The 14,418-nt window shown below is 40.9% G+C and overlaps 1 protein-coding gene across 2 annotated transcripts in view; it reads right to left on the bottom strand.

Moving 5' to 3' along the window:
• The window catches only part of col5a1 (procollagen, type V, alpha 1), a 76,971-nt gene extending 63,789 nt beyond the window's left edge, over positions 1 to 13,182 (bottom strand). For both annotated transcript variants that reach the window (XM_080476482.1, XM_080476483.1), the window contains exon 1: positions 12,771 to 13,182. In XM_080476482.1, coding sequence (XP_080332608.1) covers positions 12,771 to 12,870 — 100 coding nt within the window. In that variant the 5' untranslated portion in view covers positions 12,871 to 13,182. The remainder of the gene's footprint in view (positions 1 to 12,770) is intronic.
• Between the last annotated feature and the right edge of the window lie 1,236 nt (positions 13,183 to 14,418).

The following is a 14,418-nucleotide window of genomic DNA, read 5'->3' as shown; positions in this document are numbered from 1 at the left end:
CCAGCGGAAGCAGTCCTCACCACATCCCAAACCACAGGTATGGCTCTCAATCCCACCTTGTTAAGATGAGATGTTTACCTTCTTAGCAGGGCCGTTCCCTCTGGGGACCGACACTTCTTGCACTAGATGCTAAAAATATGAAGTTTCTCCCCCCCCCCCCCCCGTGACCACAGACCCTCACATCCCGGAGGCGGCTCACACACAAACTGTTTACATGACACGGTCGTGTGTACATTTTCTCAGGGTCAGTCTGGTGTCCCTCCTCGGTGGCTTTGAATGCTTACCACGCAAGCAAATACGACTGCGGAAGTGGAAGTTTCTGCATCCTCATGCAGAAGATGGCTATCAGAGAGAATAAAGCGACAATATCGGATGGATTTACGTTAGATTTCACACCACTCATACCAGCGCTTCTATCATAGGAGACCAAAAAATAAAAAAGCCCCACTGTTATTCCTAATTATCGCAATAAATATTTGCAAGTGTATTTTGCATTTTGATTTCATTTTTCTCCAGTGTAAATCATCTGAGCCCGATCCCAGAGTCTCGGTAAAGCTGCACAGATTGACGATGACACATCACCAAATCGCAGTACGTCAGTAAGAGACAAACTCCAAAACATGCAGGACTCTTCGGTAATGGATTTTAAACCACCGTCTGAAGCGACCCAACAAAACACAACAAATCCATTGAGCTCTTCACACTCTCATCTCAGCCATACGATGTATATTGTAACACATTGAAGAGCTAATGTAGATGCATGCAGTACCTCAGTTGGCCACAGGCGTCTGCAGTACACAAGTACAATTACATACAGTGCATTCAAACCATGCACATAAAGGCAAGGGTGTTTTCAAACGTGTAAAAAAAATAATAATATGGCGTATCTACTGGTGGCTGTACAGTTGGTTCGTCACACAACACGTGCAAAGGAATAAACTTGTAAATAAGATGAGATGAGAGATGTGCGAGTTAGCAAAGTCCTTTTTTTGATGTGATTCTCACAAAATTTTGTGATTTACTTTGTTTTCATCTTTTTACAGGTCTGTTTGTCAGACATTGGGTTGAACGCGATGCCGCGTAGTAAAATGTAATGAATTCATAAAAGGCTTTGAGTTATTTTAAAAGCTGCAGCAAAACTTTACATTACAACAAACTGCTGCAGACAGAAGGCCCAATGTGCTTTTATTTATATGAATATGTTTCCCTCCCTACCTGACTGCACTTTCTTCTTTTTTTCTGTCTTTGCCAGCTCCCAGTGCCAGATTCATAATCCTGCTGTTGGTTCCGTGCCAAGATTGTGGCAGATCCCATTCCTCTATATAATCATCCTAGCCTCTATTTCCACAAATGCACACTTTCACGTACGCACACACTCTGCTCTGCAACCATACCATTTCATCTGACAGGAGGAGGGGGAGCCGCACCAGTGAATTAGGACTTTTTCATGGAGGGGTGGGGTGCGGGGAGGTGGATTAACATTCTTCCCGCTTTCACTGCCCCCTATCCTCCTCCTCCGGCCCTTCCTGAAGTGAGGCCTGACTCTCCAGGCACATGCTTGACCTGGCGCTGAGGACAAGGAGTAATTAGCAGCCATAAAGAGGACCCTGCCCTTCTTGGAAACCTGCACAGCTGAAAACAAGAACGCCCAATGAGAGACTTCCCCCTCCTAGAGCGCATCACCGACAGCCAGGGTGCAAGAGTCTTTTTTTTTTTTTTTTTTAAACTTCAGCTGATTTTGTTATAAAACTTGAAGCCAACTGTTGTGAAGCAGGAAGCTCACCGTGGGCACATCAGGTTACAATTAAAGCACCCCCCCCCCGACTTTAATTAAAATGAATCTATGTGCAGTTTAAAAGAGGAAGTATGACGTCTTGGCACACAAGAGTTTAAAAGTGGAATTCATAACCGATGAAAAGCACATGCTTAATTCAGGATACTCAATGGGCTTAACACCTAAGCCTTATTTGGTCTAATATAACCAACGATTCACGCTATTTAGAGGTTCTCACACTTAAGCTGTGTAATACTCCACTGGTACAGTTCATTTAAGGATTTAATCCATTGTGGTAACAGTGGCAAATGTTGAGCTGAAGCTACTAAAACCTTCTTGTCAGTTTATCACATTAAAACTTTTCCCCTGGATATCATTTGGATACTAACACAATGACGAAAGCAGTCCCCCCCCCTGGTTTCTAAGAGTTTTTAAAATGACACCTGCACGTGCCAAATAAAACAATAATACAACACTGGAAACTAAATCAGACTCTAGAATTTTCCATTTCTGACATTTCGAAGGCTGTGTCAGTGTGAACGCGTGTGTTTGGCTTCAATTTAAAGTTTTAGCAAATCAAGAGCTTGGTGCAGTTTTCTGGAGGAAATCTGAGGGGACTCAAAGAAACATTGGGAGTAACCTCAGACCTAATCATGCTCTTTCTTTACACTTAATATATACATATTTCACAGAGATGGGGTCCAACCTGTATTTTGATTGCAAAGGTGGTATTTGTTGAAGATGAACAAACAATAGCTCTACAAATAAGCCTGGATTACAAAAGCAGGATTTGAGGACTTAACACCCAATTTTAAGGCCAGTTTGACTACAAGGCCACAAATACATGAACTGGGTCGTGCTTGTAAATGGGAACTAGTTCTGAAACATCTTACCAAGCAAACAATACAGGCAGAAATTTATTAAATATACTTCAAATACCAACTGTATCCAACTGGTGAGAAAAATTTAAAAAAAAAAATTATTTAGTTAAATCAATTAACTAGTAAACACTGTTTACTTTTTATAGGAACATTTTGTTTTTATGAAAGCTACATTTGAGATTTCAATAAAAAAAAAAATGTGTTGCCTTTCATTCTTTTACAGCTTTAAGTTGGTACAACTTGTCCTGACTCAGTGGCCACAAGACATAAACTTCTCTGCCAGAATTACAGTCTAATGCTCATCAGACTATTTTGTCGACCAACTCATGTCTTCATGGAGTTTAAGAATCTCAAATATATGCATTCACTAAGAAAACAACCCCGACAACCAAATGCATCTCTCCTTCGCTGACCTCGACCTGTTGCCCCTCGGCATCATGTGACCAGACGTTTGGAATCGTCCTGCAGGCATTGGCCTTATGCTAGATTGGGCACGTTACACTGCAGACATGCAACACATGAGTAAACTAATGCAGGCATGCACGGGAGCGCGGATGCCAAGGTGCGAGATGTCAAGCCATCACACATACCTCCACACCACAGCTTAATTAAAAGTACTGAGACGGGCTTCTTGGCAAATTACAACAGCATGCCCTAATCACTTTGAAGTGGGGTTCAGACGAAGGTTTAAGTTACACCAATGCTGATCTGGCACTATGAATGTACTCATCAAGAAGAAAAATATGTCTATGCGCACAAAAACCAGCTTGAAAGTGCTGTAATTTGGATAATTTTTTGAAGTCAAGCTTATAGTTTGTGGATTTTTATTTCTATTTTCTTTACATACTCTGATTAATGCTATCAGCAGAGTTACGCAATTGCTTCACATGCTGTTATTAGTCGTAGAAAAAAGGAGTGATGTTGTTGGCAGCTCCTTTGTTTGCAATAAAAATGTACCATCCAACGCCATTGGGATGAAAGCGTATCGCTTTATCATGGAGGATAAAGCGATATCCCCCTGTGTACAGTTCAGCTAAGTTTCCTTTTATCTGCAAACTCCAGGTCCAGGCATTTCAGGACACTGACACAGTGACCTGGGCTGTGAGCTGCACGTGGAAAAAGCAGCAGGGAGGACCAGGCAGAAGAGGAAATGAGAGGAGAGTGAGGTCTCTGTGTTTGTTTGCCAAATGCGTTCACTTCAGTAGGTTTGATCAACACATTAGATGCTGCAGCATAAATCCTCGTCTCTGATTGTAAAAGGACGAGAGAGCAGGCGGACAAAAAAATAAGACACGCAGACTCGGAAAAATCCACAGTCTTCAGAAAGTGGCACACACACACAACACACACAAACAACACACCTGAAAGATGATCCAGAGCACAGAGAGTTTTAGTTTTTTTTTCTGACCAGAGCTCCTCCTGTGTACTTTGGGGCTCAGCGCTTCAGTTCACCTCTTATTGCTTTAACAGTGGGAATACCAGATGGTTTACTTCACTGTCTCTGCGCTGCAGCTCCCAGCAGCAAAGATAAATCATTGTCTGCTCTCCGCCGCAGACTAAGATGGAAAAACTGAGTCAAGATTCCACGGCGCACCTCCCAGCGCTCATTTTTGCACCAGGATAGTGCAGAAATAGTTACCGTCCTGATCACCGTTATCTCTGGCTTTTTATCCGTTTACCGCCGCCCTCCCTCTGTGGCTTTGTCTTCCTCTTCCCCTCCATTTGTTTAGTTTTTTTAACTCTCCATTTGCAGTGACATCTCCAACTGCCTGTTTCATCTTCTCCTGCAATAAGCGTTCATCTCATTTGGCCTCTCCCACTGCAGATATGGTTTTTAACGGCTGGCTGCTGAGAAATTCATAAAAATGATGGCCCTGCAGCACCGACGCAACACAACCATTCCCGCACGCACAGCTTCACAGATTATTGCCACTGCTCCAGCAACCAACAGTTAGAAGAAAAAAAGAAACTGTGAAACAGAATCTAATGCATATGATATCCTGCAGAGAAACGAAGCTTTTATCTTTGTTAAAGACTTTCCAGGCCTGACAGAAGTGAAGCTCATTGAATCTCAGCAGCACATTCTCAAGGTGGTGCAGCGCCTCTGGCTAATGTCAGGAATTGATCCAAATATGCAATGTTTTCTGGCAGAGGATGAGCTTCATCATCAAATTACTAAACCTATTTTTTTTTGGGGAAAATAAATAATGCCATCTCAACAATTTTTTGAGAGATTGGTTCAATCCAAGTTTAACTGTGCCCAAAACAAATAATGAGACCGGGCTAACCTAAAGAGGATAAGTTAATTCAACAAAATGCTTAGTTAAGGTGAGCTCGATTTTTAAGTTCACTTAACTTGATGTTATCTCGAGACGCAAAGTTGTTGGTTTAAGCAATATTACGATCCTGTTATTGGCAAAAGTTTGTACAATTTCAGTTTTTGTTGTTTTTGTCACAATAAAAACACATCACAACTAAACTTTTTTTTAATTTTTTTTTAATTTTGCTATCTTCACTTTTAATTCTCCAACTTGTGATTTCAAGCTTAAGGAACAGAGTGACTAAATATTTTGAGGCTTCCAGGTCACAGATTACTTTTTTCTGAGACAAAACAATCGAAATATGCTTTTATAGTCGGGGTTTGTTTTTTTTTAGCTATTGACTTGACTAAAGTCCTGTAACTCCACGAGACTGCCGGTATTTGCATGGGAGCAGGCTTCAGAAGGTACATTGCATCAACAGTAGCATAGTTTTGAGATGCACCTGCAACCTTGCCAGGCGTCAAAAAGAAAAGAAAATCAGAGGCAAACAAAGGTTTTTGTCAGAAAGCTGAAAAAACAGTGTCAAGATACAATGGGAACACTGACGTTATCGATCATTGTTCTTGTACTAGTGGTAACACACACACACACACACACACACACACACACACACACACACACACACACACACACACACACACACACACACACACACACACACACACACACACCGACTGAAGCCTGAGGAAAGGGAAGATTGCCATCTCATGCACAGTGCCAAATATAACGCACAAGTTGCAATGACAAGCCAAGTCAACCATCAATTCTCCCACTGACACGTTAACCAGTGTCGTGCTTGAGGAACAGAGGTCCATGTGCGAGTTAACTACCGTGAAAATCATTCAGCTCCTTCATCAAGTATAAATCATCCAAATCAGCAAACAATTCCCGAACAATCTGACAAAACTACTGGATCAAAATTACTTGAGCTGGGGGCTACTAAACAAAATCCAGCAGAGATGTCCAAAATATCAGTTTCCACCAAAACGTGCCTCAACAAGCCCTCTTTTGGTGATGTCATCCCCATTTATGTTTTCTTCTTCTGCGGTTTAATGCCACATCTGGCATGGACAACTGTTTATCTCAAGCTGCATGAGTTATAATAGTCACCGACCACAATCGATTAGCATTAACATCATGGATTTAGCTCTGGAGCCAAACACCAGAGTGTTTACTGGTTGAACATTAAAGATAAAAAAAAAAAAAAAAAAAGAGCTCAATTATTTGATGGAGCCAATTTGTTAGATTTTCTGCACACTGAATTTAGAACTGAGAAGAAAAATACCATTAGAGTGTTATCTTCAGTTCACTGGTAAGTTTATACGTGATGGTTATGAAACTCCACTTTAAATCAAAAGCACACTTGAAGAAATCACAAACCAATATACAGCCAACTGCGATGACATTTTAATGACTACTGCTCAGTCCAGTCCAGTCCGCAGAGATTTTGGTGCAATTGAACTTTTGATGCCACAGGCTGTGGTTTGCTTCTCGAGTCCTGCATGTGGTTGGACTTTGCCTAACCGAAGCCAAAAAGGCTTTTGTTGCACAAAGACTGTAGTTTTGGCTGTATATTGAAGCAGCACCACTGCATCTCATGCTTCAAAAACCCCAAAATAAACTAACTGTTTAAGATGAATTATCAGTCATACTCCTAAGTGGGAATGTCTGTGCATACAGCTACTATAATGAAGCTCCTGTCTTATTTCCCATTACATTATATTGCACAGGGGAGAAGAGTTTTCACCACAATGGAGAATATTTTCTTCTTATTTCCATTCTGCAAATCCATACAATTTCTGAGTAAATCAATCAATTGTTCCTAATAACATTTCAGCCCTTCAACACACCATTGCTAATGTCTGTAGCTGACACGTGTTTCTTTTCTTTTTTTCCATCAGTCTGCCACATTTCCTTGAGCTTGCCTCACAACATGTGAGCATTTGTGGTCAATCTCCGGCTCCGTCCGTTTTTATCGCAATTAAACCAATTTAATTAAGTCTCGGGTTTTAACAGCAAAATACTGCTGAATGAGCAAAAACCTGCTGCCTATCCAGTCAATGTGTTCACTAACTTTGTCACCAAATAAATTAAAAATAGAGCCAAACTCACAACAGTAAACTATCTGAAGTAACCAGAAATCATTGTATTTCCCCATAGAAGGGAAAAACAAAAACTGCTTACAGTCAGTTCTTCTGCTGCCCAGGCTGTGGCTAAGCTCGGGCTGGGGAAGGGGGAATGGGGTTGGAAAGGATGACTCATACATTGCTTTCCATGCTCAATGATTATAATACCCCATTACAGAGAAAAGCACTGTTTCCCAGCTGAAGTGAACACTCGGCTTGTGAGCCTGGACCAGACTTAACTTTTCACTCTGCCATGCACTGCATGTTGCAACAAAGCATACTGTTAGAATCAAACACCGGGAGTGGGAGTTGCATCATTGGCAAACTCATCCAACTTTTACATCATTGCGGTGCTTCGTGTTGACATTTCAAATACTGCTGTTTCCATTTTTCATCGTTTTTCTATTCTTTTTTCTTTTTTTTTTTGTCTCCAAGAGAGTAAAGAACGCTTTTAAAGTGAAATGATCAGATACTAGGTTTGGGCAAGGGATCACCTTTATTAGCCTCTGGCTTTGAATCAAGCACAATGTTTCATGAGTACAGACCACCATTGAGCAGTTCAAAACAATTATTTGACCCTTAATTCGTCTGGAAAGGAATAGGCGATATAGTGTCCAGGATATGGCAAATAATGCAGTATTTGTGCAGCACAAAGGATCTCCTTAACTCTGACAGTGGGTCGAAACCTGGTCCCGCATACTTTGTTTTATCTTCCATGTTATTATCAGGCATTAGAGCTGATTTACAGAGTCCTTTCCACAAAGCCTGCATTTACAGGCTGAAGTGGCACATGCAGTCGAGGGGTCACTGCGTCTCGACAGCCCACCTCACTCAGATTCCTTCCTCACCGCCATGGCGATAGACTTACACACAAGAGCCCACTTTTCCCCTTTTGACTCTTATCTGATTGAGTTGGACATGACCTCAGGGCTGCTACTAAAGGTGCATAACAAACAGCTTTTTTTTTGCAGCTGTTTGAAATGTAAAGTTTTATGACTCTGGAGGATGATTACTGAGGAGAGGAACTTCTAGGAAAAGAGAGCTGGCTCTAAAGATGACTATGTCAACCGTTAAGGTTATTGGGACAGTGAGACCGCCGGTGCTCTCTAGTGGACGGAAGGATTTTGGCAGGACCAACGAAGAAAGTAAAATAACTGGAATTAAAAAGTCTTATTCAGGAGGAAAGTTGATGGTAGTTGCCTAAATATAACCATTCATCATCTTCCAGGAGACAACTGGTGGGGTGGTCTTCTAAAAGGCTTTGGGTGCCTGAAAATATCCAAACCACAACCGTGTCACAACACTGACATTGTGTTTATTTTTGTTGACATGATGATGAAGGTCCAGTACACTTGGCACTGGTATGGATATGTATTTTCAGTTATGAAACGTCAGCATTTTAAATGCTTGTGTACAATGCTCATTCTGGAGACTTGCTTCAACTAACAGGAACTGGTCTCTCTTGGTTTAAATACAATATTTGAGAGAGATTACCAAAACCTGCTTTTTTAAGACTAGTATACAAGTAAATGTTTGTGTTTTAACTCAAACTTACATAACTGGACATGGAAATGGTCTTACTTGTATATTTCAGGGCAAGCAGCTGTAAACTTATCTTATAAATCCCCAAAAACTGAGTTCTACAATTTTCCCAACGTTGTATGGAATCTTTCCCTCGTGAGGATCTTTACACACAGTGACCAAAGAGGAAAATTTGACTTATCCAAATAAATTCCTTTTGAAGACAAATTGTCCAGAAATAAAGAGACTGTAAATGAAAAGCAGCTGTGGACCAGCTGTATTCGACCTTTAACCCTGTCATAAATTTGGCTTGCTTGCCCCCCCCCCCCCCCCCCCCCAAAAAAAGAACCTTTTAATGACCCTGAATGTGTATGTGCAAACCCGGCTGAAAGGCTAGACATGCTGCTATTATTTTAACAAACTGTGCTTTAAGACTGCAGATGGTATTTTGGTTAGAAATTCTCTCCAAAACCTAGCACAGGACGATGTATTTTCCCTTGAAAAAAAAAAGGCAACAGTATTCCTTTTTTTTTTTTCGTGGTCCCCTGTTCCACCAAGAACGGGAAGAAAACATCTGGAAGACATTTTTTCTGGCTTTTTGGAGGGTTTAGCAGACAGCACAATGGAACTTATCAAATCCAGATGGAAAGGCGCTCAGTAAAACAGCAAGGCCTTCTTCTGTTTAGCCCTTTTAAAACGTACTTAAGGATTAAAAAAATATATCAGCTCCTAATATATAGCACGACTCTCGCATCAAGAGGACGCCTCATGATTTCTTGGCACACCGAATAGTCCTTTGAATCGCCATCAGTGGCTTTGGCCAAAATCCATTCTTGTTTTCATTTGCACAAGGTATTCAAAGAATGTTATTCCAGAATTTCTGATGACTAAAACACTTGGTGCAAGTCGATTCTGCTCCAGTGTGAATGTTTGTTACAGTCAAAGGCCATCCAAAAGAGCTTTTGGTAAAGACAACAAACCACAGTGGAAGGAGTCAAAACAGATTTTTTTGGGGAAAAAAAGAGGCCATTGATTAAAAAGAAAGCAACTCAGCACAATCATGGAGGGGGAAAAAAGCTGCATTTGGGTAGAAATTATGCCCCAGTTATGTCCCACAGACTATAAACAAGCAACACGCAAACAAGGGTTCGAATTGCTTGCAAACTGCTGAAGAAGTTTTTTTTTCCTTTCACCCCTCAAGAGTGAGAATCAGTGGAGCTACGACAGAAAGAATTTCTTTCTTCAGGCCATGAAACTGTAAACCTGACAGCAGCGGCAATCTGAAAGTCCTGACCTTCACCTCTGAACCCCGACCCTCCCTTCTCATTCTTGATCTTTGTGTCTTATTGGCCTGCTGTTATTACCACTTTTTTCGCATAGCTTGAAAAGCAAGGTTTCGTCGCACATGCAAAAACAAGATGACCTCCCAGAAGCTCTGTGAATTGGGACTCAGTCTCACCAACAAAGCTCAACTCATAACCAGTGTGCTCATCCTCAACGACCCCAGCTGGCGAGACAATTTGGTAAAATGCAAGAAGAAGTAATGGCTTCAAGAAAATGTTTGGGCATATTTCAACACTGGCTTTGTAATCTTTGTCAATATCATGCAAAGGCAGGCACGAAAATCATTTAGCAAGCAGGCTAACTGAGCTACTTGAGCATTTTAGCTTTTTAGCATTTCAGCTAGAGAGCATTTTAGCTTTTCTTTCTTTCGATTTCCAGATAGCATCGCGTAGTTTTTCCTCAAAAGACATGTTTGTTTGTTTTTTTCCTTGATTTTATTGCAAGCAGCAGTAAGTTGCCAGAAAGTCAAAGTCAGATCAACTTTAGAGAAACCAACCGTATCCAACTCGCTGAAGATAACCGGCACCAGTTAGCGAGCTAGTTAGCACATTTAGCAAGAGAAAAACGTTTACTGAGCAAGTCCAGAAAAATCTATGAGAATAAATAAAATAGTTCTCAACTCATTGCTGTCTTGTTTTGCTGCCCTCAAGTGGTGAAAGTAGTCAAATGTCTACATTCAAAGCTAAATAATTTCAATTCGTCAACATGATCATCCCACTTTATATCCAAACTATTAATAAAAGATGGAAATTCAGTTTTGTGATGATGTGGTTTTGGCCACATTAGATTCTTGGGAATTGGATTAATCGTGGGCCTATTAATTAATTGAGTAACCGCCACACAAAATACGCTAGTCTCCATAGTTATATGATTAATTTGGAAACGCTATAGTGACATCAGCTGTGTAAAACCACTTAATAATTGTAAGAGAAAAAGTTTTTATAAAGTAACGATGAAGATATAAAGATATAATGTAGATGTATGTACAGATAATCATATCAATTTCATACCTTAATATTGTTGAGGGGATTTTTTTTTACTCAATGTACGGACTTGATAAGTCCCAGAACCAATGATGGTACGTGAAGGCAGGCCTCTGCAAACCTTTGTTAGAGTGTGCACTCACTCCCTATGGCTGGACGTCATGAGATTTTGGTAGAGATGAACGTATTACGGCTGACGAACTGACTAATCACCTGTAATTACTGTTAGTCGCTCTCAAAGAGAAGATATGTGGAATACAATGCATGCTATCTATTACCAAACGTGGCAATATTGGGAGTAATATGACCGAAACTGAACATAAAGCAATAGTTTTATCATGGTTGCTGCTTAATTTGAAAGCAAATGAGTCTAAACAAATACATAAAATAAGTACGTTTCTTAATTTTTTATAGACTAGATAATCAATTTACACAAAGCCTGCATGTAGTTGGCATGTTGCGAACACTCATCAAGTATTTCCCATTTGGCATGTGTCAAGTGTCGAGTTTCAGGAAGTGTACCAGTCCCCTTGAGGATCACTTACATGACTCTGGTTCCTCTATGTCACTTTTAAGAGTTAATTAAATCCAGTCTGCAGCATCAAAAAGACTCTAGACCTGCATGCTGTTGTCATCCCAACTCTTCCCTGGCTATACAAAATCACCCAATAATCTGGATCTGACTATCATGCAGTGACTTAAGTTTAACTATGAGCATTTACAGGCAAAATGAAAGTAGACAAGCTGCAGTATTTCTTGCATGTCTGGCAGAGCATTAAAGCCTCTAAAGCCACAGACATTTACACAAGCCATGTATTCTCTGCACCCAAACCAACTTTAAATCCAACATTTAGGCTCCGCAAGTCACCGCAACAAATTCACACCATCAGCAAACCGTGCAAATCAGACAGGAGAAGCCACCTGTTCACCTCAAGGTCCCCTGTCAGAGCTTTGGAGCAGAAAGCACCACCAACCATGCAAGGCACTCTTAAGGTGCTAATAATACTTATAGGCCAGGCCCAAGCTCCACTGCATGACCTCTCAACAGCCCAGAGAGTGGTACTCTGGGATGATACATATCACATCTTCCATCCAGCCTATGAATGCAGCGGCATTTAGGCAAGATACCAAACAGTTGCATGTATATTTTCAGACTGTGGGTTATATAACTGTTACTAACAAGCATGGGGGGAATTTGCAGAATGCAATTAGTGAGATATGTGTTTGTTTGAGCCTCTGCGTTGGGCCCATATTGATTTGGAGACTGAGCTGCTAGATGTTGGAGCAGTTAAGGCGGCTCCACCCAACCACTTCAGACACTTCAGACCCCTCCCTCTCATGAAAGCTCTGCTCATCCTCATCTGTTACCAAGAAAAAAAAAAAAAAAGACGCAGAAAAGTGTCTTTAAACTCTAACACATAAAAAGTCTTCTTAAAGTGACTTTTGAGAAACACATGCCCGACTTGTCCGTCTGTAACTTTAATTATGCATGAAAGTTTTTTCACAATAAATCACATAGGATTATAAACAAATGCACACATGCTGCTGCGTGCGTAAAACTTTGCGCAAACTTGGCGTCCTTTGTCACCAGATAATATAAACCTTTGACAAGTCCCATTATCCCAGACAAACCAAACTGAATACATTAAGGCACAAAATAAAGGAGGAGGGGCAGACATCAGCAATCCTCTATACGCAAAGAGAGAGAGAGAGAGAAAAAACTTTTTCCAGCAGTGCTGCGCTCCTGCGTAAAAAAAAAGAAAAGAATAAGAAAGAGCGTATCCAACAAGAACAAAAAAAATCCCACCGTCGCATCTTACCTGAAGTTGTGTGCGACGTGACAAAAAGCAAAATCACCGCTAAAGTGATTTGAGCGTCCCTTATCCTCCGTTTAACTTTCCATCTTATAGGGGTATCCATGACCGCCACAGACGTCCACTGCAAAGTGGATTCACTTTCTCACTTGGAGCGTCTAATTGGACTTGCAGCAAACTTCAGGACAAAAGAAGAAAAAGAAAAAAGAAAAAAAAAAACTAAAAGCCAAAAGTCCCAGAGAAAGAGAAAAAAAGGGGGGGGGGGGGGTGTATCGTTATTTCTCAAGCAGCCATAAGGGGTTTCTTAGTGTGGGTTCCTCCAACTTGCTTGACGGATGGACTCCGTCTCTCCCGCACTGCTCCGCTCCCTCTTCTGCGCGTCTCGACTCTCCTGCAGGGCTGCGCCTCCGATCTGGAGAGTGTTGCCCCCTCGCTCAGTCGTCACGTAGAGCCCCCCCCCCCCCTTCAAGTCAACGGGGCAACACACACACACACACACACACACACACACACACACACACACACACACCACACACTTTAAAAAAAAAAAAAGTCTTTCCCTCTGCTGTCACTCACTTCCAGGACAGCAGGCTCAGGCAAATCAGAGGAGTCCATTTATTAGAGCCAGCCCTGTTATTGGCCGAGCCTGGGAGGAAAAGTTGAGGGGAAAGTTTCACGCCTCCAATTCTTGCACTTTTTACATGGAGTCCTCTTATTTCCAAGAGGAGAGAGAGGCTCAGAGCGGGAAAAGACAGCTGCCTTTGTGACGAATAATGAACTGAAATCTCGGTGTTTTATCAGGATCTAACGCTCCTGGACTTGATGAAAACTCTCACATCACCAACAGGTGGGCACCAAAAAGTATGAACTTTTCCAGAGTTCATGGCTGCTCTGTGCCTCGATCCTGTTCATCCTTCAAGTTTTGATGGCACATAGTGCAATTATAGCACTTCTATACATCCTCTGGGCAGTATAATTTCAATTATTTTAACAGGAATAGTACAATACCTGTAAAGATCTGTGTTTTTAAAGGATTAAATAGTAAATCAAATATATTGTTATAACTGCTTCAGAGACCCTCAAAAGGTAATCCACACAGGTTAATGATATACCCATCTTTATTTTGATTTATGGGGGGCTTTCAAGGAAATATTAAGGCAATAAGGGGTCGAGACAAATATCTGCAACATTTTTAATATTTTTTTTAAACAATTTAAAAGTATTTAAAATTTCACAGTGTATATTCTCTAAAATATGGGCAAATATATTAATAAATAACACCTAAAACTGTATCTTTTGCTCAAACTGCGGGAAATTTTCTCCAACTGATCAAACAGTGGATCATTCTAAGATGCATTCATGGATTCTGGAGAGGTTAATAACTAAAATTGACCAATTGTACCAGTACGGGACCCTCAGATTAAAATTTCAACCGTGAAATAACACCGACAACTCATAGTAGAGCTGGAAATGTATACACCCCATTACAACCTTGACAAATATTTACTTTTAATGAAAATATAGAAAAACTCAAATGCCACGTTTGACTTATGTTGCCAGCTTGACTGCATATTAAATTGATATATAATGAACAACAGTGCCTGTTTATGTAAATTATTTCCTTTTCGAGCTCCGCGACGTGTGAGACGCCAGC

The sequence above is a fragment of the Lipophrys pholis genome (assembly GCF_963383615.2).
Source record: "Lipophrys pholis genome assembly, chromosome: 12".
Classification (NCBI taxonomy): Eukaryota; Metazoa; Chordata; class Actinopteri; order Blenniiformes; family Blenniidae; genus Lipophrys; species Lipophrys pholis.
Note: the sequence above shows the minus strand (reverse complement) of the source record. Positions and strands in the feature narration are given on the sequence as shown.